General features: G+C 39.1%; 1 protein-coding gene across 1 annotated transcript; it reads left to right on the plus strand.

Annotated features, from left to right (window-relative positions):
• Window positions 1-14314: 14314 nt before the first annotated feature.
• On the plus strand, window positions 14315-27018 carry LOC118800135. The gene is made up of 5 exons (XM_036560293.1): window positions 14315-14394; window positions 16944-17297; window positions 24989-25150; window positions 26143-26195; window positions 26654-27018. Exons 1-5 carry the CDS (start codon window positions 14352-14354, stop codon window positions 26831-26833), a joined length of 792 nt encoding a protein of 263 aa, XP_036416186.1. The 5' UTR covers window positions 14315-14351; the 3' UTR covers window positions 26834-27018.
• Window positions 27019-27599: the final 581 nt, after the last annotated feature.

Below are 27599 nucleotides of genomic sequence, written 5' to 3' on the forward strand. Positions count from 1 at the left end.
CGCCAGAGGGCACCAGTGAGCACGCCTTCAATGAATGGGAGTGAATGGAGCTGAAAATGAAAAGTTAAAATAGTTTCTAATCACTAGCCACGTTTACATGCAGCCTGATAATCCGTTAATAATCCGACTAATAGCTCAATCGGAATAGAATACGTCCATGTAAATACCTCAATCGGAATAGTCTAATCCGATTGAGGCCATTCGGAATACAATTTCTATCCGATTAAACGAGGTGGGTAAACTTCTAAATAATCCGTTAAATAGAAGAATAATAGCCATGTAAACGCCTGAATCCGATTACATCCCAATCGGAACGTGTAAGTATGTTCTGCGCATGTGCGTCACGTCACGGCGAAAGTTTATACCGTTCAGCATGGCGGAGCAGAAACTGGTCTGGACCTCACGTGATGTTCGCTGTCATGGTAACGTTTACTCTAAGCGCTACTCCACGCATGCACGTCATTTTGCATCGGATTACTTGTAGTGCGCATGTAAACCAAGATTTTCTGAATATTGTGGAATAGACTGCATATAAACACCTCAGTCTAAATCTGTAATCGGATTGTATTCAATCGGATTGGCAAAAATCGTTGCATGTAAACATAGCCATTGAACCAGAACTTTCCTTTAGTTTTAGACAGTAGAAGTTTGGATTTCACTAAAAAAGCAAAGAAATCTCACCTGTGTGTTTTCTTTATTCTACAGTAAACGGGTTTTGGGCAGCAGGACACTAACATTAATACTACTACTGAGTGCTGATTGGTTAACATTACTGCTACTGAGTGCTGATTGGTTAGCATTATTGCTACTGAGCGCTGATTGGTTAACATTACTACTACTACTGAGTGCTGATTGGTTAAGATTACTTCTACTGAGTGCTGATTGGTTAACATTACTGCTACTGAGTGCTGATTGGTTAAGATTACTACTACTGAGTGTTGATTGGTTAGCATTACTGCTACTGAGTGCTGATTGGTTAACATTACTGCTACTGAGTGTTGATTGGTTAGCATTACTGCTACTGAGTGCTGATTGGTTAACATTACTACTACTACTGAGTGCTGATTGGTTAAGATTACTTCTACTGAGTGCTGATTGGTTAACATTACTGCTACTGAGTGCTGATTGGTTAACATTACTGCTACTGAGTGCTGATTGGTTAACATTACTGCTACTGAGTGCTGATTGGTTAGCATTACTGCTACTGAGCGCTGATTGGTTAGCATTACTGCTACTGAGTGCTGATTGCTTAGCATTACTACTACTACTGAGTGCTGATTGGTTAAGATTACTACTACTGAGTGCTGATTGGTTAACATTAATGCTACTGAGTGCTGATTGGTTAACATTACTGCTACTGAGTGCTGATTGGTTAACATTACTACTACTACTGAGTGCTGATTGGTTAACATTACTGCTGCTGAGTGCTGATTGGTCAACATTACTGCTACTGAGTGCTGATTGGTTAACATTAGTTCTACTGAGTGCTGATTGGTTAACATTACTTCTACTGAGTGCTGATTGGTTAAGATTACTTCTACTGAGTGCTGATTGGTTAACATTACTGCTACTGAGTGCTGATTGGTTAGCATTACTGCTACTGAGTGCTGATTGGTTAAAATTACTGCTACTGAGTGCTGATTGGTTAGCAGTACTGCTACTGAGTGCTGATTGGTTAACATTACTGCTACTGAGTGCTGATTGGTTAACATTACTACTACTGAGTGCTGATTGGTTAGCATTACTGCTACTGAGTGCTGATTGGTTAACATTACTGCTGCTGAGTGCTGATTGGTTAACATTACTACTACTGAGTGCTGATTGGTTAGCATTACTGCTACTGAGTGCTGATTGGTTAAAATTACTGCTACTGAGTGCTGATTGGTTAGCAGTACTGCTACTGAGTGCTGATTGGTTAACATTACTGCTACTGAGTGCTGATTGGTTAACATTACTGCTACTGAGTGCTGATTTGCTGATTAGTTAGCAGTACTGCTACTGAGTGCTGATTGGTTAACATTACTGCTACTGAGTGCTGATTGGTTAGCATTACTGCTGCTGAGTGCTGATTGGTTAACATTACTGCTTCTGAGAGCTGATTGGTTAACATTACTACTACTGAGTGCTGATTGGTTAAGATTACTTCTACTGAGTGCTGATTGGTTAGCATTACTGCTACTGAGTGCTGATTGGTTAGCATAACTGCTACTGAGTGCTGATTGGTTAACATTACTGCTACTGAGTGCTGATTGGTTAGCATTACTGCTACTGAGTGCTGATTGGTTAGCATTACTGCTACTGAGTGCTGATTTGCTGATTAGTTAGCATTACTGCTACTGAGTGCTGATTGGTTAGCATTACTGCTACTGAGTGCTGATTGGTTAGCATTACACCTACTGAAAGCTGACTGGTTAGCATTACTGCTACTGAGTGCTGATTGGTTAACATTACTTCTACTGAGTGCTGATTGGTTAACATTACTGCTACTGAGTGCTGACTGGTTAACATTACTGCTACTGAGAGCTGATTGGTTAGCATAACTGCTACTGAGCGCTGATTGGTTAACATTACTGCTACTGAGTGCTGATTGGTTAGCATTACTGCTACTGAGTGCTGATTTGCTGATTAGTAGCATTACTGCTACTGAGTGCTGATTGGTTAGCATTACTGCTACTGAGTGCTGATTGGTTAGCATTACACCTACTGAATGCTGACTGGTTAGCATTACTGCTACTGAGAGCTGATTGCTTAACATTACTGCTGTTGAGTGCTGATTGGTTAGCATCACTGCTGCTGAGTGCTGATTGGGTAACATTACTGCTACTGAGTGCTGATTGGTTAGCATTACTGCTACTGAGTGCTGATTGGTTAACATTACTGCTACTGAGTGCTGATTGGTTAACATTACTGCTGCTAAGTGCTGATTGGTTAACATTACTACTACTGTGTGCTGATTGGTTAACATTACTACTACTACTGACTGCTGATTGGTTAACATTACTGCTGCTGAGTGCTGATTGGTTAACATTACTACTACTGAGTGCTGATTGGTTAACATTACTGCTACTGAGTGCTGATTGGTTAACATTACTGCTACTGAGTGCTGATTAGTTAAGATTACTGCTACTGAGTGCTGATTGGTTAAGATTACTACTAGTACTGAGTGCTGATTGGTTAAGATTACTACTACTGAGTGCTGATTGGTTAACATTACTGCTACTGAGTGCTGATTTGCTGATTAGTTAGCAGTACTGCTACTGAGTGCTGATTGGTTAACATTACTGCTACTGAGTGCTGATTGGTTAGCATTACTGCTGCTGAGTGCTGATTGGTTAACATTACTGCTTCTGAGAGCTGATTGGTTAACATTACTACTACTGAGTGCTGATTGGTTAAGATTACTTCTACTGAGTGCTGATTGGTTAGCATTACTGCTACTGAGTGCTGATTGGTTAACATTACTGCTACTGAGTGCTGATTGGTTAGCATTACTGCTACTGAGAGCTGATTGGTTAGCATAACTGCTACTGAGTGCTGATTGGTTAACATTACTGCTACTGAGTGCTGATTGGTTAGCATTACTGCTACAGAATGCTGACTGGTTAGCATTACTGCTACTGAGTGCTGATTTGCTGATTAGTTAGCATTACTGCTACTGAGTGCTGATTGGTTAGCATTACTGCTACTGAGTGCTGATTGGTTAGCATTACACCTACTGAAAGCTGACTGGTTAGCATTACTGCTACTGAGTGCTGATTGGTTAACATTACTGCTACTGAGAGCTGATTGGTTAAGATTACTGCTGCTGAGTGCTGATTGGTTAACATTACTTCTACTGAGTGCTGATTGGTTAACATTACTGCTACTGAGTGCTGACTGGTTAACATTACTGCTACTGAGAGCTGATTGGTTAGCATAACTGCTACTGAGCGCTGATTGGTTAACATTACTGCTACTGAGTGCTGATTGGTTAGCATTACTGCTACTGAGTGCTGATTTGCTGATTAGTAGCATTACTGCTACTGAGTGCTGATTGGTTAGCATTACTGCTACTGAGTGCTGATTGGTTAGCATTACACCTACTGAATGCTGACTGGTTAGCATTACTGCTACTGAGAGCTGATTGCTTAACATTACTGCTGTTGAGTGCTGATTGGTTAGCATCACTGCTGCTGAGTGCTGATTGGGTAACATTACTGCTACTGAGTGCTGATTGGTTAGCATTACTGCTACTGAGTGTTGATTGGTTAACATTACTGCTACTGAGTGCTGATTGGTTAACATTACTGCTGCTAAGTGCTGATTGGTTAACATTACTACTACTGTGTGCTGATTGGTTAACATTACTACTACTACTGACTGCTGATTGGTTAACATTACTGCTGCTGAGTGCTGATTGGTTAACATTACTACTACTGAGTGCTGATTGGTTAACATTACTGCTGCTGAGTGCTGATTGGTTAACATTACTGCTACTGAGTGCTGATTAGTTAAGATTACTGCTACTGAGTGCTGATTGGTTAAGATTACTACTAGTACTGAGTGCTGATTGGTTAAGATTACTGCTACTGAGTGCTGATTGGTTAACATTACTGCTACTGAGTGCTGATTGGTTAAGATTACTGCTACTGAGTGCTGATTGGTTAACATTACTGCTACTGAGTGCTGATTGGTTAACATTACTGAGTACTGAGCCCTGATTGGTTAGCATTACTGCTACTGAGTGCTGATTGGTTAGCATTACTACTACTTCTGAGTGCTGATTGGTTAACATTACTACTACTACTGAGTGCTGATTGGTTAAGATTACTTCTACTGAGTGCTGATTGGTTAGCATCACTGCTACTGAGTGCTGATTGGTTAACATTATTGCTGCTGAGTGCTGATTGGTTAACATTACTACTACTGAGTGCTGATTGGTTAACATTACTGCTGCTGAGTGCTGTTTGGTTAGCATTAACACTACTGAGTGCTGATTGGTTAACATTACTACTACTGAGTGCTGATTGGTTAACATTATTGCTGCTGAGTGCTGATTGGTTAACATTACTGCTTCTGAGTGCTGATTGGTTAACATTACTGCTGCTGAGTGCTGATTTGCTGATTAGTTAGCAGTACTGCTACTGAGTGCTGATTGGTTAACATTACTGCTACTGAGTGCTGATTGGTTAGCATTACTGCTACTGAGTGCTGAATGGTTAGCATTACTGCTGCTGAGTGCTATTTGGTTAGCATTACTGCTACTGAGAGCTGATTGGTTATTACTGCTTCTGAGAGCTGATTGGTTAACATTACTGCTGCTGAGTGCTGATTGGTTAACATTACTGCTACTGAGTGCTGATTGGTTAGCATTAATGCTACTGAGTGCTGATTGGTTAGCATTACTGCTACTGAGTGCTGATTGGTTAGCATTACTGCTACTGAGCGCTGATTGGTTAGCATTACTGCTACTGAGTGCTGATTGGTTAGCATTACTACTACTACTCAGTGCTGATTGGTTAACATTACTACTACTGAGTGCTGATTGGTTAAGAGTACTGCTACTGAGTGCTGATTGGTTAACATTACTACTACTACTGAGTGCTGATTGGTTAACATTACTGCTACTGAGTGCTGATTGGTTAACATTACATCTACTGAGTGCTGATTGGTTAACATTACTACTAGTACTGAGTGCTGATTGGTTAAGATTACTTCTACTGAGTGCTGATTGGTTAACATTACTGCTACTGAGTGCTGATTGGTTAAGATTACTGCTACTGAGTGCTGATTGGTTAAGATTACTTCTACTGAGTGCTGATTGGTTAGCATCACTGCTACTGAGTGCTGATTGGTTAACATTACTGCTGCTGTGTGCTGATTGGTTAACATTACTACTACTGAGTGCTGATTGGTTAACATTACTGAGTGCTGAGTGCTGTTTGGTTAGCATTACTGCTACTGAGTGCTGATTGGTTAACATTACTGCTACTGAGTGCTGATTAGTTAGCAGTACTGCTACTGAGTGCTGATTGGTTAACATTACTGCTACTGAGTGCTGATTGGTTAACATTACATCTACTGAGTGCTGATTTGCTGATTAGTTAGCAGTACTGCTACTGAGTGCTGATTGGTTAACATTACTGCTACTGAGTGCTGATTGGTTAGCATTACTGCTGCTGAGTGCTGATTGGTTAACATTACTGCTGCTGAGTGCTATTTGGTTAGCATTACTGCTACTGAGAGCTGATTGGTTAACATTACTGCTTCTGAGAGCTGATTGGTTAACATTACTTCTACTGAGTGCTGATTGGTTAAGATTACTTCTACTGAGTGCTGATTGGTTAGCATCACTGCTACTGAGTGCTGATTGGTTAACATTACTGCTGCTGAGTGCTGATTGGTTAACATTACTACTACTGAGTGCTGATTGGTTAACATTACTGCTGCTGAGTGCTGTTTGGTTAGCATTACTGCTACTGAGTGCTGATTGGTTAACATTACTGCTACTGAGTGCTGATTAGTTAGCAGTACTGCTACTGAGTGCTGATTGGTTAACATTACTGCTACTGAGTGCTGATTGGTTAACATTACTGCTACTGAGTGCTGATTTGCTGATTAGTTAGCAGTACTGCTACTGAGTGCTGATTGGTTAACATTACTGCTACTGAGTGCTGATTGGTTAGCATTACTGCTGCTGAGTGCTGATTGGTTAACATTACTGCTGCTGAGTGGTATTTGGTTAGCATTACTGCTACTGAGAGCTGATTGGTTAGCATTACTGCTACTGAGAGCTGATTGGTTAGCATTACTGCTACTGAGTGCTGATTGGTTAACATTACTGCTACTGAGTGCTGATTGGTTAGCATTACTGCTACAGAATGCTGACTGGTTAGCATTACTGCTACTGAGAGCTGATTTGCTGATTAGTTAGCGTTACTGCTACTGAGTGCTGATTGGTTAGCATTACTGCTACTGAGTGCTGATTGGTTAGCATTACACCTACTGAAAGCTGACTGGTTAGCATTACTGCTACTGAGTGCTGATTGGTTAACATTACTGCTACTGAGTGCTGACTGGTTAGCATTACTGCTACTGAGAGCTGATTGGTTAGCATAACTGCTACTGAGCGCTGATTGGTTAACATTACTGCTACTGAGTGCTGATTGGTTAGCATTACTGCTACTGAGTGCTGATTGGTTAAGATTACTGCTACAGAATGCTGACTGGTTAGCATTACTGCTACTGAGTGCTGATTGGTTAGCATTACTGCTACTGAGTGCTGATTTGCTGATTAGTAGCATTACTGCTACTGAGTGCTGATTGGTTAGCATTACAGCTACTGAATGCTGACTGGTTAGCATTACTGCTACTGAGAGCTGATTGCTTAACATTACTGCTGTTGAGTAGCATCACTGCTGCTGAGTGCTGATTGGTTAACATTACTGCTACTGAGAGCTGATTGGTTAACATTTCTGCTACTGAGTGTTGATTGGTTAACATTTCTGCTACTGAGTGTTGATTGGTTAACATTACTGCTACTGAGTGCTGATTGGTTAACATTACTGCTACTGAGTGCTGATTGGTTAGCATTACTGCTACTGAGTGCTGATTGGTTAACATTACTACTAGTACTGAGTGCTGATTGGTTAAGATTACTTCTACTGAGTGCTGATTGGTTAACATTACTACTACTACTGAGTGCTGATTGGTTAACATTACTACTACTACTGAGTGCTGATTGGTTAGCATTACTGCTACTGAGTGCTGATTGGTTAACATTACTACTAGTACTGAGTGCTGATTGGTTAAGATTACTTCTACTGAGTGCTGATTGGTTAACATTACTGCTACTGAGTGCTGATTGGTTAAGATTACTGCTACTGAGTGCTGATTGGTTAACATTACTGCTACTGAGTGCTGATTGGTTAACATTACTGCTACTGAGCGCTGATTGGTTAGCATTACTTCTACTGAGTGCTGATTGGTTAGCATTACTACTAGTATTGAGTGCTGATTGGTTAACATTACTACTACTACTGAGTGCTGATTGGTTAACATTACTTCTACTGAGTGCTGATTGGTTAAGATTACTGCTACTGAGTGCTGATTGGTTAGCATTAGTACTACTACTGAGTGCTGATTGGTTAACATTACTACTACTGAGTGCTGATTGGTTAACATTACTGCTGTTGAGTGCTGATTGGTTAACATTTCTGCTACTGAGTGTTGATTGGTTAACATTACTGCTACTACTGAGTGCTGATTGGTTAAGATTACTGCTACTGAGCGCTGATTGGTTAAGATTACTGCTAATGAGCGCTGATTTTTTAGCATTACTGCTACTGAGTGCTGATTGGTTAACATTACTACTGCTACTGAGTGCTGATTGGTTAACATTACTGCTACTGAGTGCTGATTGGTTTACATTACTGCTACTGAGTGCTGATTAGTTAACCTTACTACTACTGAGTGCTGATTGGTTAAGATTACTACTACTGAGAGCTGATTGGTTAACATTACTGCTTCTGAGAGCTGATTGGTTAACATTACTGCTGCTGAGTGCTGATTGGTTAACATTACTTCTACTGAGTGCTGATTGGTTAGCATTACTGCTACTGAGTGCTGATTGGTTAACATTACTGCTACTGAGTGCTGATTGGTTAGCATTACTGCTACTGAAAACTGATTGGTGAGCATAACTGCTACTGAGTGCTGATTGGTTAACATTACTGCTACTGAGTGCAGATTGGTTAGCATTACTGCTACAGAATGCTAACTGGTTAGCATTACTGCTACTGAGTGCTGATTGGTTAGCATTACTGCTACTGAGTTCTGATTTGCTGATTAGTTAGCATTACTACTACTGAGTGCTGATTGGTTAGCATTACTGCTACTCAGTGCTGATTGGTTAGCATTACACCTACTGAATGCTGACTGGTTAGCATTACTGCTACTGAGAGCTGATTGGTTAAGATTACTGCTGTTGAGTGCTGATTGGTTAACATTACTGCTGCTGAGTGCTGATTGGGTAACATTACTGCTACTGAGAGCTGATTGGGTAACATTACTGCTACTGAGAGCTGATTGGTTAACATTACTTCTACTGAGTGCTGATTTGTTAACATTACTACTACTACTGAGTGCTGATTTGTTAACATTACTGCTGTTGAGTGCTGATTGGTTAACATTACTGCTACTGAGTACTGATTGGTTAACATTACTGCTACTGAGAGCTGATTTGCTGATTGGTTAGCATTACTGCTACTGAGTGCTGATTGGTTAAGATTACTGCTACTGAGTGCTGATTGGTTAGCATTACTGCTACTGAGAGCTGATTGGTTAACATTACTGCTGCTGAGTGCTGATTGGTTAACATTACTGCTACTGAGTGCTGATTGGTTAACATTACTTCTACTGAGTGCTGATTGGTTAACATTACTTCTACTGAGTGCTGATTGGTTAGCATCACTGCTACTGTGTGCTGGATTACTGCTGCTGAGTGCTGATTGGTTAACATTACTACTACTAAGTGCTGATTGGTTAGCATAACTGCTACTGAGTGCTGATTGGTTAGCATTACTGCTACTGAGTGCTGATTGGTTAACATTACTACTACTGAGTGCTGATTGGTTAGCATTACTACTACTACTGAGTGCTGATTGGTTAACATTACTGCTGCTGAGTGCTGATTGGTTAACATTACTACTACTGAGTGCTGATTGGTTAACATTACTACTACTGAGTGCTGATTGGGTAACATTACTGCTACTGAGCGCTGATTGGTTAACATTACTGCTACTGTGTGCTGATTGGTTAGCATTACTGCTACCGAGTGCTGATTGGTTAGCATTACTGCTACTGAGTGCTGACTGGTTGGCGAGCGGAGCAGCTCTTTGGCTGTTTGTGCTCACTGACTTCATAAATGTACATAAGGCTTCGTTTTACACTCACGGCTCTTTCAGTGTGATTTCGGAGATCATCCAGTGTTGTGGAACCAACGCCGAGCTAAATGAGGTTCTGATAGAGCATGTAGAGATTTAGCTGGAGGATTTTAAACTGGACGCACAGTTAGTATAACTGAAGTATAACTCAAACAGAACTGGGTGATTTGAGCTGATGTTGTCGAACAAGAGAGAGAAATCTGGCAGTGCTGTCCACTAGATGGAGCTAGAAGACCGTTAGTGTGAACAGCTGGTGAGCTCACTTTAACAGAACACATACTGGGGGTTTATTAAGGTCCTGTTCTTTATTCAGTAAAGCCTGAATTAGACACTTCTAAACTGTTTATTCATTACGTATAAAGCCTTATTCAGTATAATCTGTATTAAAACATAACTGGAGGACTGTTATGTGAAAATCACTTATAATTATGTCATTAGTTGTAATAATGTATGATATACAAATGATTGAGCATCATTTATCATCTAAATTCACATCTTATTACTGTAGAACTGGCAGCATATGATTCTTATATGTTCTATATAGTGTCAAGCTTATTGCTTTATGTCAGTTTATTACTTAAGAGCTAATAGTAGTTTAATAAGTCACCAATTCTACAAGATGTGTCCCATATTCTTACTCTTGTCTAACTCTTGTATGGAACACAACGCTGACACATTAGTGAAGTCCTCATTCTTTTTGCTAACCAGAAAGTCATGATTAGATGATTTGTGCTGCTAATTGACTTGTTTAGCACTTTTTGGCCTCATTCTCAATCATTTGAATAACAGCATCATAACAAAGTGTTTATAATACAACTATTTGTGATTTTCACACAAAAATGTATTATTACAGTTATGTATTATTACAGGTTATGATGAATAAAGCGTAGAGTACAGTGAATAAAGCATTTATAGAAGTATAATTTATTAACTACAGGGACTCCAATGCAAACTGGTGGAACTATTTTTAGATTACACAATTGTGTAATTAATCTTTGGGCCTGCCGGCAGCCCCATGGTCATGTAAGGGGTTAATAAATCCCCCTATATGTGTCCCTTAAAATAAAGCAATATCAAAAAACTGTAAATTAGAGTTATTTTAAATATGCATTTAAAGCTCTTACTGCTCTTGCTACATAATATTCCTGCAGTCTTCTGAAGTGTTTTAATCTATCTTAATTTACTATAATCTATCTGAACCTTCTATAAAATTATTGTATTGTAAAGATAGTAATGGTGGAATTACTATAGGTCTTTTTCATAAGGGAACAGCTTCAGGCGCCCTAATCAGTTCATGTTTCTCCATAGTAAACGTGACAGTTGAGCTGCTGAAACAAACAGCTTCCATATCTCAGACTGGCTGACCAGTTTGTTTTTCATGTGAGTTTGATGGTTTACCTGCTCTACCAGCATGACTACCTTTCCCAGGCTGGCCATTCAGCCTAGTGCAGCTGGATGTCCACTAGAGGGCAGTATCGATCTGTACTGAAAGGATGTCTGATGTCAAGCTTTTAGTTCAGGATATTAAGTGATGCTGTTCAGTAGGTTAACATTCACAGTGGTTTGAGAGGTTTGTTGAGGCCATATAAACTATACTGGAAATAAGACAAATACTACATTGGCAATACTACCTTACAGAGGAATTCCGCCAATTTTTCCACCAATTATTGGAGGAATTTCACCAATAATTCACTGGTTAAGATATAATCAGAGTCATTCAGAGTGATTTCATGTGAAATAACTCATTTGTAGAGAAATGTACCAACATTTTCTTTACAGGGATGGTGATAGGAACCAGAGGTCGCCATGGCTACAGTGTAAATATAGCCATTCTGAGCTTTTATATGGAATGTTGATGACTAGAGAGCTGGGACCAGAGGATTGGTCTCTCCACCGAATCCCTCTCTCTAAGGGCTCTTTTCACTTTCACTGGCCCTCTAATCTTTGACTAATTTCAGAAGGTCCTTCACCTTTTATCTTGACCAAACTGTTATTGTTTTAAACCAAGAGCTTCCTTGTTCTTCTTTGTACATGTGCAAGTCAACATTAATGAATGTTTTTATTTACAGCTAAACCAACATAAACCCTGTGTAAAACCGTATGGCTGTGTACTATAGCATGCTGGTCTGTGCTGTTCTTTTTAGCTAGCTAAGCTAAGCTAAGGCTAGAGTTGGCTAACTTAATGTAAATGTTTACCATCACACACTAAGTCTGGCTAATTAATTCAGTTCAGATGAACCTGAGTGATGTTGTTTTGTTGAGTTTTGTTTTAGTCTAGTTGTTCTCTTAAAGGCTCTCAATACCAATTTCCTTAGTAAGCTCAGTAAAGTTACTTTGGCCCAATCCCATTTCACCCCTCGCCCCTACTTCTCCCTTACTCCTCTGTTTTGCGTGTTTTCGTCTAGATGTAGGGTGTCCTGATTCTTGTTGAGATAGAGGGTTAGGGTGAAGTGTTAGAGCTACATGACCCTCCAAACTGAGGTTTTACATTCTGGCGCCTCAGGTTTCAGAACTGCTGCACCAGGGATCTGGTGAATATCTGACTTCAGCTTCATATCACTGAAGAATTAGGGGTGGGCGATAATAAATAATTGCCCCCCTCTTTCAAGGCACATGATGTCCTAAATGTAACTAAAGCCCAGCAGTGAGGAGCTGAACTTTACCCTCCTCTGCTGTCACTGCAGACTGGCAGGGCACAGAGCAGCGCTGGTAGCTGTTAATGAAGTGATGCTCTTTTTATTTGAGGGACCCATTTCAGAGGAACATTTCAACCACTAACCCATGTAACTCAGTTTCAAGGGGCAAGGAGACACTCGAAAACAAGGGGTAGGGGTAAAAATAAGAAATGGGACTGGGCCTTTTTGTCTAATAAGAACATCCCTCACCTCAACTCTCACTGGACGGGCCTGAAGATTGGCTTAAGCTACCTACCTAAACAAAAAATCCTTCTTTGTGAAGTTTTTGCTTCTTTGTAATAGCTTGTGCTAAATGACCAGGGCCTACCAACAGGCCCAAAGTTTTATTACAGACTTCTATAAACTAAAAATAGCTCAGCCAGTCTGCATAGAAGTCCCTGTAGTTACTGAATAATAAGGCTTAGTCTGTAATAAGCCTGAGATTTTTGGTGTAGAGTGTATTACTGACAGGTTGCTTGTTTCTCTTTCTGGGCTGAGTGTTATTGGTACTGATTAAATCAGTTCTAAAGTGTCATAGGAAACTGTGGCCGGCTTCATCACTCAGATGTTTTGACTGTTTTCTCCATTTTCATGCTTTTATTCCACTGTTTTTCTGCTTTCTTCTTGACTTGTTTTCTGATATAAGGTTTTGATGTAGTACACTCTTTAACAGGATGGTTCTCTTTAGTAAAGACAATAGAGAGACAATAGAACGGTTGGTGAATGAGGCCTGTTGTTTTCACAAAGATTCTGATGTTCACCCATGTTCTCTTATTTGGGGTTTGTTCTGAGGTAAGAACAGAATCTACACACACTAAAGAGCACAAAGGTGAGAACAGTTCTGCGCTTTAAGAACACAATATGAATCTGACACAGACTTTTTCTTAGGACCATTAACAAGAACACATTTAAGAACACACTTAGGAAGACATTGGTGAATGAGGCCCAATGGTTCTATATAGAACCATGAAAACTCAAAGAACCATTTGCAAGGAAGAGGTTTATTGCATAGTGTATGTAGCACCAAAAAGGGTTCTCCTATTGTTACAATGTCAAGCTTGCAACAATAGCAGAACCCTTTTTTGGTGCTGTACAGAACCATTTTCAAAAAGGTTCTATATAGAACCATATACAACACATTCTCCATCAGTCTGAAAAACGATTTCACCATGCAGAGAACAATTTAAGCATGCAAATGGTTCTTTAAGGAACCACTGTCTTTACTCAAGAACCCTTGAAGATGCATCTTTTTAAAGAGTGCATTGATAAACACTGTTACAGCAGTTTAGCTTCATGCATTCACACTGAAGTTATAAGGAGTGTTTCAGCCCTGACAGCTTTTTAATGAGGCATAATACAAGGCAGCCAAAGAGAACAGAGCTCATTTACATATATCAGTCTTAAAGGTACAGAAACAAAAACAGCCTGTTTGTTTGGAGGAATAAAGAGAGGATGGAAAAAGGTAATGTAAGAATGAATTTGAAGAAAATGGTAAGATTTGTTTTAAAAAATTATCCATTGCTGTTCAGAAACACCTGTTTACCAAACATGTATGGAGGTGCAAGTAATGATATTGAGCTGCATCAGCAGATCCTCTGTGGTTCTACATTACTTCATCACTGGTCTTCTGAGTTGAAGAACAGGATGTGGGGGGGTTTGAGGAAGTCTAAACCCACACCAGAGGTCTCAGCAGCGCAGTGACAGATACAGACAAGTCAGAGACAGACTCAGTGGAGGATCCTCTCTGTGACAGATGGCCAAGTTACAGTCTACGGTTGTTCTACAGCTTCTGTTTGGTGAGTTTACTTATATAAGCACTAATAATTAATGCTTGTCACTTGTGGGAATTGATTTAAAAAATGCTGGTTTAAAATCAATTCATTTTGGATCATATCTAAAACTTGCGCACTGTACAGTGCCCCAGTCACTGTATAATCACTGGATCACTATGCATTCCTGTGTGAAAGTTTGATCACCCTGGTCAAATGACATGTTTTTCTGATTTTCTAATTGAAAATAAACTAAAGCATCCTCTACATGGAACATAAAATATAAATTGGGCCATAACTTTTACACAGGTCACATTTTATGTTTTATTTTTTTTTCTCCAATGTGTTAAATTCAGTAAATAAACAGTAATTGTGTATTAAAGTGTGCAGAAGTGTGTCTCTGTAGAGGACGTGTTCACTTACTTTCACTTAGACAATCAACAACAACATGTAATTTGACCGGATGCCCAAATGTTTGCATGCAGGTCTATGTTACTTACTTTTTCATCGATGAAATCAATGTGAAATCATCAAAGAATTGCACAGTAATGACAAATTATTCAATTAAACCCTGTCGTTATCTAGGTTTAAACTTCTTCGCAGCTGGCCGCAGATATTCCAGCACGTTTGTACCGACCTGTGAAGAGAAGATAACAGAGACACACATTTTGCACTCAGAAACAACACCTTATCTACAAGAGAGATGAGTGCAGATATAAAGCCTAGTCAAACCAAGCTTGTCTAGTTAACTAACATTAGCTATATAACTTGGTAAGCTAATGTTAGCTAACTACAATAAAATGATTACACAGATAACATTAATGTTTACTTAAAAATGACCTAATTTTCAGCTATTAATGATAGATACTAATTATTAATCAACAAATGGCTTTAGCCACCAGTGACCCTTCAGTAAGACAGTGGAAACAAACATTATTATTACATGCTAACGCTCACATCACAACCAGTTTATAAAATAGTTTTGTCATTATCCCCTTAAGGCTTATCTTAGGCTTATTATTCAGTAACTACAGGGACTTCAGTGCAAACTGGCTGAGCTATTCTTAGGTTATAGAAGTGTGTAATAAAACTTTGGGCCTGCCGGTGGGCCCATGCCACTTAAGGAGTTAAATCAAAGACCTATTTTTACTGATTTCACTTAATAAAAAGTAGTAAAAGTGTATATTTTATGTAGCGAGTAGTGTTGATATTGTGACACAGTCACTAAGCCAGTAGACGGGATTCCCCCCCAAAAAAATACTTAAAACTGACCAACACCATGGAAAAAACGACATAATGACCCAACAGCCTCAAACAGCATTTGTACTTTAAAACAAAGAGGTTCTATATAAAGTATTATATGAGCGTAACTGAAATACTTTTCGATTTGCCACAGTGTGACAGTTTAAATCAGAACTATTGTAAGTCTACAGTTCCAGCAGAGGTACTTCCTTTATGTACGTTTTTGTTTTGTAGAAAAATAAATAATTCCCAGGTGGATCTGTAACTGCAGAGCTCACTTTTAAATGACTAACCAAACAACTGAAAAGACAGAACTTTGGACTGGAGACATTTAAAGACTGAGGCTTGGTCTTGACTAGTTCTTGTTCAGACTCATTCGGACTCAGTTTTGACCTGGTCTCTCTCCCACTCAGATTTAGTCTTGACCTGGTCTCTCTCCCACTCAGATTTAGTCTTGACCTGGTCTCACTCCCACTCAGATTTAGTCTTGACCTGGTCTCACTCACACTCAGATTTAGTCTTGACCTCGTCTCTCTCCCACTCAGATTTAGTCTTGACCTGGTCTCACTCCCACTCAGATTTAGTCTTGACCTGGTCTCACTCACACTCAGATTTAGTCTTGACCTCATCTCACTCCCACTCAGATTTAGTTGTGACCTGGTCTCACTCCCACTCAGATTTAGTTGTGACCTCGTCTCACTCCCACTCAGATTTAGTCTTGACCTGGTCTCACTCACACTCAGATTTAGTCTTGACCTCGTCTCACTCACACTCAGATTTAGTCTGGACCTGGTCTCACTCCCACTCAGATTTAGTATTGACTTGGTCTCACTCCCACTCAGATTTAGTCTTGACCTGGTGTCACTCCCACTCAGATTTAGTCTTGACCTGGTCTCACTCCCACTCAGATTTAATCATGACCTCATCTCACTCCCACTCAGATTTAGTTGTGACCTGGTCTCACTCCCACTCAGATTTAGTCTTGACTTGGTCTCACTCCCACTCAGATTTAGTCTTGACCTCGTCTCACTCCCACTCAGATTTAATCGTGACCTGGTCTCACTCCCACTCAGATTTAGTCTTGACCTGGTCTCACTCCCACTCAGATTTAGCCTGGACCTGGTCTCTTTCGGACTCTGCTGTGACCTGGTCTCACCCTCGTTCGGACTCAGTCTTGACCTGGTCTCACTCTTGGTCAGACATTCTGACTAGGTCTTGACCTGGTCTTGCTCTGGTTCAGACTCAGTCTTGACCTGGTCTTGCTCTCAATGGTATTTAGTCTTGATGTATGCTGGCTGATGGAGACTCATTAACCCTTTCTATTACTTTTTCAGGAACCTTTAGACTGTGTCTCCTTCACAGAGCTTCATCTGACCTCAGATCTGTCCATCCTGGAGAAAACATCACCCTGCACTGTGACATCACTGCAGATTATGAGATATCGTGGTATCACCAGAGCTCAGAGGAGATGAAGCTGCTGGTTTCTGCTGGAAAAGATAAACTGAATAAATCATTTTCCCTCAATCATAATGTGGATGAAGATCACTATGATGGAATAGAAAACTCAGGTTCAGTCAGTTTAGTGGTTATTGGTGTTAATGAGACTGATTTGGGTCTGTATTACTGTGGAGGACGAGGACAAAAGTCACTGCTGCAGTTTGGAAGAGCCATCAGACTGACCTTCGCAGGTTAGTGCTAATACGTTATTCAGTCTGCTTGCTTAGTCTTAATTTGTTGTTTGTTTGAATCAACCTATCAGTGAAAGAGCTGAATGAAGACTGCAGAAGTAGAAGGCAAGGCAGGTTTATTTGTCGAGCAACTTCTATACACTGAGGTCGTTCAGAGTGATTTTCAAATGAGAAAATACAAAGATAATTTAAATAAAAATGTAAAGTTATATAGGAGAATAAAATTAAAGACATGATTAAAACATGTTTAAAACAACAGATTTAAAAGTGAAGAAGTGTCGGGGCTCTTCTAATGACCTCAACTGGGTCCATTTAAGAGCAGCATAGTATCTAAACGCTGCTTCTTCACCTTCGGCAGGACTGACTGACTAGTTCCTAATGATCTGAGAGCTCTGCTTGGCTCATATCGCTGCAGCAGATCAGATAAATACGCTGCTTCTGCACCTTTAAGATGTTTATAGAGCAGTAACAGCTCCTATTCTAGGAACAGACTGGTAGCCAGTATAAGGATTTAAGAATGTGATGTGTTCCTTCGTTTACTCCTAGTGAGACTCTGGCAGCTGCATTCTGAACCAGCTGAAGCTGTTTGATTGTCTTTTTTGGGAGTCCAGTTAGGAGACCATTACAGTGATCAATCCTGCTGGAAATACAGGTGTGGATGAGTTTCTCCAGCTCTGCTTTAGTCTGAACATCTCTGATCCTGTTGATGTTTTTAAGGTGATAAAAGCTGATTTAGTAACTGCTTTGACACGACTACTAAAACTGATATCCGAATCTATTAGTACACCTCGGTTACTTACTACTTCTTTAGATTTTAAGGCTCTTAAATCCAGATAGGCAGCTAGTCTGTGCTTTGCTGTTCCAGAATAAAATAATCTCTGTTTTATCTTTATTCAACTGCAGAGAGTTTTGTCTCATCCAGTTAGTGATGTTCTCAAGGCACTTACAGTGTGAGGCAAGGGTACTGTAATTGTTTAGGGAGAGGGCCAAGTAGATCTGAGTATCATCTGCACAGCTGTGGTAAGATCTCCCATAGTCTTGTAGTATTTGGTCACGAGGCAGCATGTATAAATTAAATAAGAGTGGCCCAAGAATTGAACCCTGGGGGGACACCACAGGTCACTGGCACTCTCTCAGAAACATTATTTCTATTTTGACAAAGTAGTCCCTTCCTTGTACAAATGAACTAAACCAAGACCTGAGAGTCCTGAGAGTCCAACCCAGTTCTCAAGTCTATCTATGAGAATTTTATGGTAAATGGTATCAAAAACAGATGTTTTCCAGAGCCTGTATGTAAACAAATGTCATTAATGACTTTAATTAAAGCCATTTCAGTACTTTGATTAGGCCAAAATCCTTACTGAAATTTGTCCAGACAGCTGTTTATGGACAGAAAGCCAGCAACTTGCTTGAAGATGATTTTCTTAATGATTTTTCCAATATAAAGGAGATTTGGAATTGGTCTGTAATTACTTGAAAGTTGCTTCTAGATTTTTTAGTGAGATGTTTACTACCTGAAGTAAGTCAGCTGATATTGAGTGACACACTATAAAGACTTGATTGGTAATGTGTTAAGACTGCAAGTGTAAGATTTGAGATGACTCACTGTATCAATTAAAATTTCACTACTGATATCAGAAAACTGGGACATTTTACTCACAATATCTTCGTGTGGTGATGGATACGACATGGGCTCTTTGGTGGATATACATGTATTAATGGCTTGTCTGATATTAATGATTTTAGTATTAAAAACGTTTGCAAACTCATTACATTTCTCAGTTGATACTAAATCAGGGGCCATTTATGTAAGTGACATAGTTAGTTTGTCAACCCTGGCGAAGAGTATTTTGCTGTTAACATTATTGTTGATATTGCTAGAGAAAAAGGATCATCTGGCTTTGCACATTATTGTTTGCACTTTATTATTCATGTAGCCTATTTTTGAAGATTTCCTTGTGAATTTGAAGCTTGGTTTTACACCATCTGTGTTCAGCCTACATTCTCTCTTTTGGAGTTGAACTGCAGTAGCATTCCTCCAAGGTGCTTTCTGTTGACATGACATGATTTTAGCTTTAACTGGTGCTTCTCATTCATAACACTGGCAATTTCTGAGTTGAAGCTCTCCAGCAAAGCATCAACAGAGTCAGATGGTTTGCATGGTGCAGAGCAGATTTTGCTCATGAAAAGTCCTTCTAAACCTTTTCTTAAAGCAGATGTGTCCGGTCCTGATGTTTAGTGAGGTCCGCATTTCAAAGAAGACATAGTAATGATCTGACAAAGCTTTGAGACCACATCCAGAGTGTGGTCATGACACATGCTGAGAGAGTCCAATATAGCATAGAGGTCTTTGGCATAACTGTCTTTAGGATTGTCAATATGTATGTTAAAATCACCAGCAATAACAAAATGATTAAAATCAGTTGAAATAAATGCTAACATATCTGTAAATTCATCAATAAAATTAGCATTGTTTTTCAGAGGCCTATAGACAATTACTAGTAATATTCTTAGTTTCCCTTTCAGAACCACACAAAGACAATCAAAGGATGTGTAATCATCAAATGCAGCTACACCTCCGCTTTTTTGGCAGCACGTCAGACATTTATGAAGTTAAAGTTTGGTGGAGCCAAATCAATTAATATGGTTTCAGCATTACATTCGTTTAACCATGCTTCTGTTAAAAGCATGAAATTAAGCTTATGGGATGTAATAAAATCATTAATTAACTAAGATTGAAAATAAGATCTACTATTTAGAAGTGCTAACTTAGTATCGTGTGTGCTTTGCTCCAAAAGCTGTGACTCACATTTTACACACTGCAGATTGGATACATTCATATTATCTGACATGTACACCCTTTCTGGTAAGTTCTGGGAGAGATTACCGGCACACAGGGTCCGAGCTTGTTTGTACTGCTGAAATCATTACTGTAGCAGCACAGACTTGAAAAATACCAATTTACTGGATTACTTGAGAATGGGCTGACCACTTCCCTTTCTCTGAAAAAAGATAAACCACTATTGACTAATAAGTCACCTTCTTCTTTTTTTTGCTTATTCACATCAGTCTGAGGTCTGCTTGTGTCTGGATGGAGAATTAAAAGAAAAAGGCCACTCAAGACCATGCATTACAGTGGTTGGTGGTGAGCTGGTATACATGACCAAAAACAACCAAATCTTAATAAATAATTTAATTTGCTATTTCATTTTTATTTAATTATTATGCATTGTTTTGTTTAGGTTTATATATAGCAAGATGCACCAGGTAACGAATGATAAGCAACATGATTATTAATAACTTTATTAATACAGGGTTCAACTTGTGAGTGGTCATTTGTTTGTTGAGTATTTCATGATGTTTTTGAATTTGGCCCAGCCAATCAGATTCAAACATCTGGCAGACACTGGCAGTCAGCAGATCAGTAAACAGAACCAGTTCAGCGTCTTTGTGTCTTAATACCATGTTCCTGGGTGCTGATTAAATCTAGTCCTACATTCCTACTGAGTACTCTACAGCAAGGGCCTCCCACCCCCACAGAGTGTGGATTGGTTTCCAAATGAGTAACTTGTTCAAGTGTGAACCTGTGGTTGAGGAGGAGGGGGGGTTCCTCAAGGTGGCAATATGTTCCTACAGGTTTCATTCCCTCCTTAAATAGAGGCTCTTGGTTTGCACCTACAGTTCTAGAAAAACCTAAACTGACACAGAACCTTTAACTCTTGAAAAAGATTATTTAACTCATTTGCAGAAATGGATATCAAAAGTGTTTTGGGGAACCAAAAGTGGTTCATCCATGGCATTTTTTATATAAGGAAGCTTGAAAAAAAAAAAAAAACTTCTCTAATTAAAAATTATATTTCAAATTTTTTTTTAATGCAGTTTGGAACTAAAGCGTTCAGTTTTAAGGCTCCATGCCTCCTGATAATCTCAAGCTTTACTGATTAACTCATGCAAAAGTTTTGTTTTGTTGATGTTCTAAGTGAAAATAAGTTAATCTTCTACAGAGAAAACACATTTTTCGTGCACAATTACTGAATATTTACTGACTTCAACCTGTTGAAAATAAACCATGCAGGCTAAGCAGAAGTTAAAACACATTTCAGATTATGTGTTTCATAATATCGCAATTTGTTAAACTCAGCAATTAAACCGAAACTGTGAACTTAAATTTGCTCACTGTGGAGCATGGGCGTCAAACTCAACCACTAAAACGGCCACATTAAAAAATGTCGACAAAACCGTGGATCAGACAAGTACGTTTTTATTTGATTTTTAATTAATGTTAGACCAAACTGGCCATTCTTTATTCAAAGTACATAAAAAAACTTCAAGAGTGAAATACAGGCACTCGTAGTAGACCTTGAAATATTACCTGCATACTTAAATATTTAAAACCTAAATGTCCCCAGGAGCTGGGGCTAATATGAATAGAAGATTAAAATACTTTGTGGGCCAGATAGGATTGTGTCATGGGCCTGATTTGGCCTGTGGGCCTTGTGTTTGACACATGGGCTGCAGAGGAGGTGTTAACTTATTTTCACTCAAGAAATCAACAAAACATAATTTGAGCTGAGTGGATCAAAAGTTTGCTTACGAACGTACTGTATGTGTCTAGCTGATGCAAAAGTGTTTCAATAAAGAGACATAAGCAAATATCCCAGGGTTGTAAAACAAGCTTTTTTAGTCCATGTATTTTTAGGCTAAGCTATTGTTTATCATTTATTTACATCCGCGCATTTATTCACAATGCTGACTACAGTGGAAGAAACCATGAGTGATGATGACGAGGTGTTTATTCCACAGAAGCAGGCTGAGGTTCATGTGGTTACTGTAGGGCTTTGATGGAAGCGTCACGGAAATGAAAGTGCTTTAAACTGCTTTGTGTAGGTTGGTGTCCACCGTGTGTTTAGATAAAGCTGAAAATATCTTCCTAAATATTAACATCCATATCTGGGAAATAACTGTGTCCGAATGTCCTGATGTTTTGCTGTGGTTAATGGAAACTGGATGTTCAGACATCCAAAAAATTGTTCAGAACTCAGTATAGATGTGAGCAGCATTTTCACACTGAAGACATTTCTGAACATATTTATTGCAGTTAAATTTATTTAATGCAGTCAGGAAGATGGTTAAAAGTACCCCAGTAACAGTGGAGTCTATCAGCAGGGAGCATGGTGAGGATAAATACCTGTATGTGGAGATAAAGTATTCATATCTTCTTCTTGATAATGCAGTTTCCTTTAAAGGGTGGGAGTATTTTTGTCTTTCCTGTAAGACCACATTCTCTCATGTTCGGTAATCTTAGGTGGCCTGATTTAAGGGGGATGCAGGGGGACGCCTTCCCTCTGTTAAACAAGATTATTTCCATTTGTATTTTAAATTTAGACACGCAACTTACATAGAACTAGTGCAACCCAGTCCAGGGGAAAAATGTGTGCATTAAGGAGGCAATTGCATAAAAAAAAAGTACAGGTTTTCATTGATAAACAAAGTCCGTAACACTTTCTTTGATTCATACATAACACTGACACAGCTATGTCATGTTGCTGTCATGAGTTGTCATGGCAGATGTTTTTCAGTAATATAACAGAGTCATGTCGCCATTACCACTAACTGTAAAGAAATAAAGTAGTGTACAAACATTTCAGGCAAAGGTTTTACATTTAAAAACCCATTTATCTGGGCAGTGAGTGTTTATTTGCTCATAAAAACTAACATGCAAGTAGTGATTTTTTTGCATGTCAATGTGTTCATTCATTTCTGAATCTCTCCTTGAGGAAGACCAGTATTAGTTATAATCCAATACCCGCTTAATGATTTTTTATGTTGGTGGTGGATTTCAATAAATCCATGTGACGGCTTGGAGCACTGAGGAGAATCTGGAACCCAACTTTGCTCTTCAAACTAGCTGACAAGATATTAACTACTTTTTTAATAACAAGAAATTATTGTTACTTTTTACTTTTACGTATTTATGCTTATGATATATATTCTATCCATATTGGGTGATTTTACAAGAAAAGCACATTTATGGCCAAATGGCTTTAATAACGTGATTAGGTGTCTCGGACCTTTACACAGTGCTGTATGTCCTAATATTTGATGTCTTGACCAGTAATGGCATGGTGTTGCCAATCAAGAGGACAGTGCTCAAAGCTATTACAGTGGTCCAGTCTAAGACTGGACTCTGCTGCGTTGCCCTATTCAGTATGTCAATGATGCTAAACCCCCACTCTTCCACATCACCCCTAAACTTTTTTGCCTGTGCTCATCCACAACCTATCTAAGATGAATGTTCCTCATCATTTCCATAACTGTTAGTCATGCAATTTCCTCTGTTCTAATGATGCACACCAAACCTACATGAGGGCTAATAGTTAAGAGTACAATTGTAATATAATGCATATTAAGTTATAATAAAAATCTATTACATATATTTGGTGTTATTTGATTAAATGAATGATATATATATATATATATATATATATATATATATATATATATATATATATATATATATATATATATATATAACCTGACTTTTTTCCAAGTCATTTTACACAGACATACACAGTACACCCACATATACAGTCTTTTTCTGTTTAATCTATTGGCCAATATAGTGACAGCATATCATGAGAGACATCTGAAAAGACTTGACCACATAACTAGACCACATTTACACCCACCATCCCAACTGAAACTTTTTTTGTGATCAGCTTTTTAATTGGTATTTATGACAAGGGGAAAGGACGTGGGCGAGGCAGAGTGGCAACAAGTAATGTTGTGGTGACACACAGGTCAAAAGTATAGTGAACAAACAGCATCGGGGAAAAATGTTACAACATACAGGCAAAAACTACACTAAGTCCTTTACAATTTGTAAAACTATTGCAAAAGTCAATGGGCTTCATTGTCCAATGTCTTCTTAAGTCTGTTCTTAAGTGTGTTCTTGAGAAAGATCCTAAGAAAAAATCTCCGTCAGATTCATGTCGTGTTCTTAAATCACAGAACTGTTCTCACCTCTGTGCTCTTGAGTGTGTGTAGATTCTGTTCTTACCTAAGAACAAATCCCAAATAAGAAAACACTGTCAGAGTCAGAGTCTTCGTAAAAACTGCTTAAGTGGGTTTTAAGAAGAAATTCTTCTAAAGAACAGTTGAATGAGACCCAGTGTTCTCTTTAAATAATCTTGGACATACAGTTCTCAAATTGGAAGATATAAATTCCAAAAATAGTTCTGCTCCTGGCAAAAAACAAAAGGAGGAAACGTTTTCGTCTTTGTGTAGCACTGAGGAACGTCTGTTGACTGAAATGTTTGCTGTGCACTTTGTACACGAGCACCATACTTCAGCAGTGAAGAGTAACCTTTGATATTTCTAACTATGCAGCTTTTTTTGGCTCTTTCCTTTGGTCTGCAAGTCACTTTTGGTGACTTTCGTGATGACTAAATTCCCTCATTTTCCAGTAGTTAAGCCTGGCTGTGAGATATTCCATGCAAACTGTAGACATGAAGAACTTTGTCAGTGAAAGTTGTGAGGTGATCCAAAACCGGCCATTGGTGTCTTTCATTGAGTCAAAGATAAAAGAGAATCTGAATCAACAGACACAGACGTACAGGTGACAGTGGAATGTTAATATCAAGTCTACTGACCATTCTATACATCCATTCGTTTGTGCTTCTGTATTCCAGATGATGAAAATTATGAAGAAAAGACCGAAAATGCTGAATGTCCTCCAGATTCTCCAGATCCCAAGTCCTACCAGATTCTAATTGTAGTCCTGCTGTCTGTCTGTTTGGTCTCTGTCCTGATGAACATCATCTTCTTGTGGCTGTTCTGTTACAGGGTGCAAGGTGAGAACTTCCTGCTGAAGGACCTACATTCACCCAGTTTAGAATCCCTCTGTGCCCTTCCCCTTACTCAACATCCTTCCTGTGAACCCTTCACTCAGCTCTGCTGATCTACTGAAAAAAATCTAGCCTTTCAAAATGTTTTAACCTCAGAAATGCTGCCAGCAGGTCCAGGCTTATCACTCCAATAACTATACGAATAACTCAGTCTGCATCGTTTCTCATGTAGTTATTGAAAATTAGGATGGAATTAAGCCTGTGATATATATTCTAACCCAGGCTGATGTTCACTGACCACACCACCAGACCCTCCTTTGGGTACAAAAACTTTTTTCCCCTTTCTTCCTTCATTTTCTATTATAGTCACTCCATTACTGTGGAGTTCCTCCATAGTAGTGTGGATATAACTTGATATATTACAGGTAGTGGTGAAGCTGTGTATCCTCTGCAAGGTGCAGTGAAGCTTTGTGTGTTGGAGGAAGCTTGCGCTAGCCTTCACCCTCCCAGCATTGGTACTAGTGTGTAATACGGAGAGATGTAGCTAGTGGGTGGAAAAAAGTGGTTAGAACATTAGAAAATTGGGTAAAAGATAAACAAGAAACAAAGAGACAGTGGACAGACAGATATATATATATATATATATATATATATATATATATATATATACCATGAATCTATATAAAAAACTAGTTTTAGACCAAAATCTTCTCAAAACTATCATAAAACCAGTCAGTGAATTCATAACCATTTCATGTAGTAACTTTCTGTGAGGGAGCTTTTAGAGGTGGACGTCTGGTTCCTATCACCACTACTGTGAACAGTTCTGACTCTCCACGTTTCTCTAGAACAGAGTGTTTCAAACCAAAGTATGTGAAAATACATAGTTAAAAATGTTTTTCTAGATACAAACAAGTCAAGAACCAATTATGAGCTTTTACTGTTAAGAGCGTCAGTTTTGTTTTTTTTTTTTTCTAATGGAGTTTCTTATCTTTCAGGCAAGCCAAACATTTGCTGGCAAGACACCAACAGCACCCATTCACTTGAGAAGGTATCAGAAACACTCACATGAGCTAAAAAAGTTGTGCAAAGGTCAGAGACCACCCCTCATTTATTTCCAGTCAAAACAGTCAAGTTATTTCAGGTCAGGTCAGGTCAGGTGATGTTTCAGAGGAGATTAGATATAAAATAACCAAATTGATTATGAAAAAATAAAAAGTCAATGGAAAATAAGAGTGGACGCTGGAATAAAAGTAAAGAGCGACACATTAAAGTGAATAAATTGATGTTATATGTAGTATATTTTGAGGCTTCTGTGTAATTCTCTGTTAAATACGTGTTTTCTGCTTTTTTGTGATGCTAAAAAAGAAAAACTTGTACTTAATGACTGTTTTAACTGGACATGAAACAAACTAAGGCTGGCCTTTGACTATTTTACAGTACATTACATCATAAAGCAGTGCTAGCAAGGCAGTTAGCAAGTGTGTTGTTGCTTCATGTGCTTGTTAGGTGTCTCAGGAGTTGGAGATGCAGTACGCCAGTCCTGTCTACAACAGAGATCTCAGTCCTGTCTACAACAGAGAAGCCGCTGAAGAAAACACAGCGCCTGCTTCAGACAACGTGACCTATGCAAAAGTATCAAGGCCTGCACCACAAAGCGCCACAAACATCAGACACCTTCCGGCCTAGACCTTGTCTCACGTAGACTAGTGTAATCTGAGATGGCCTGAAGGCTAACAGATCAAGAAGTCACTGCTCTATGACCCTGATTCTCACAGGGGAACCCAGGTGATGCACATTTTTCCTACTAAGTGAGATTCATTAGCTGATTGGCTAATGAATGACTGTGATCTAAGCAAGGAGATTTAGACCGGTAACACCAACATGAACCACCCGCACTGAGACTAAAAACTGTGAAGCTACCACTAAAAACTGTAGTTGGAGTGGTTGGAAGAATGTTTTGCCATTGGGCTGGTGATGTTTTGGGTTGATTACTTTGGGCTGACACATAGCAACCCACACATATAAACACAGGAAAGCACAGACAAACTGTAAACGCTTCAACCAAGTCTGTATTTACAGTAATTTACAGGTTAAATCAGTGCTTAATCCAGCTTTTCCTGCTTTTAGATTGAGTAGGAATTATCCTGTTCATATTTGGTGTGACAGTATGAATCTGCCGCTGGGTGACAGACAGTGACCTACAGACCACATTACTTTTAGCATTGTTTACCAATGTAGCAGTTGCCATACATTGGTAAAGTCATATGCAAACCCAGATAGCAAGAGGATAGCTGACCACTCTTGGGCCACTGATGGCAAAGCTGGTGGCCCACTGGCTGTTTGCTCAGTGTTTTCCAGGCGTCCCTGGAAAGAGTATTAAACAAAACACCTTTTTTTATTTTCCACTCACAGTCCAATTTACTTATTTTTCCTTTATTTTTCATTAGCTTTT

The sequence above is a fragment of the Colossoma macropomum genome, unplaced genomic scaffold (assembly GCF_904425465.1).
Source record: "Colossoma macropomum unplaced genomic scaffold, Colossoma_macropomum, whole genome shotgun sequence".
NCBI classification, from domain to species: Eukaryota; Metazoa; Chordata; class Actinopteri; order Characiformes; family Serrasalmidae; genus Colossoma; species Colossoma macropomum.

What these genes read in the sequence shown, in the direction of transcription:
- LOC118800135 (XM_036560293.1), top strand. Translation starts at nt 14,352, where the DNA reads ATGGCCAAGTTACAGTCTACGGTTGTTCTACAGCTTCTGTTTG. An exon ending in GTTCTGTTACAGGGTGCAAG is followed by an intron (nt 25,151 to 26,142) that starts GTGAGAACTTCC and finishes CTTATCTTTCAG; the next exon opens with GCAAGCCAAACATTTGCTGG. An exon ending in GCACCCATTCACTTGAGAAG is followed by an intron (nt 26,196 to 26,653) that starts GTATCAGAAACA and finishes TGTGCTTGTTAG; the next exon opens with GTGTCTCAGGAGTTGGAGAT.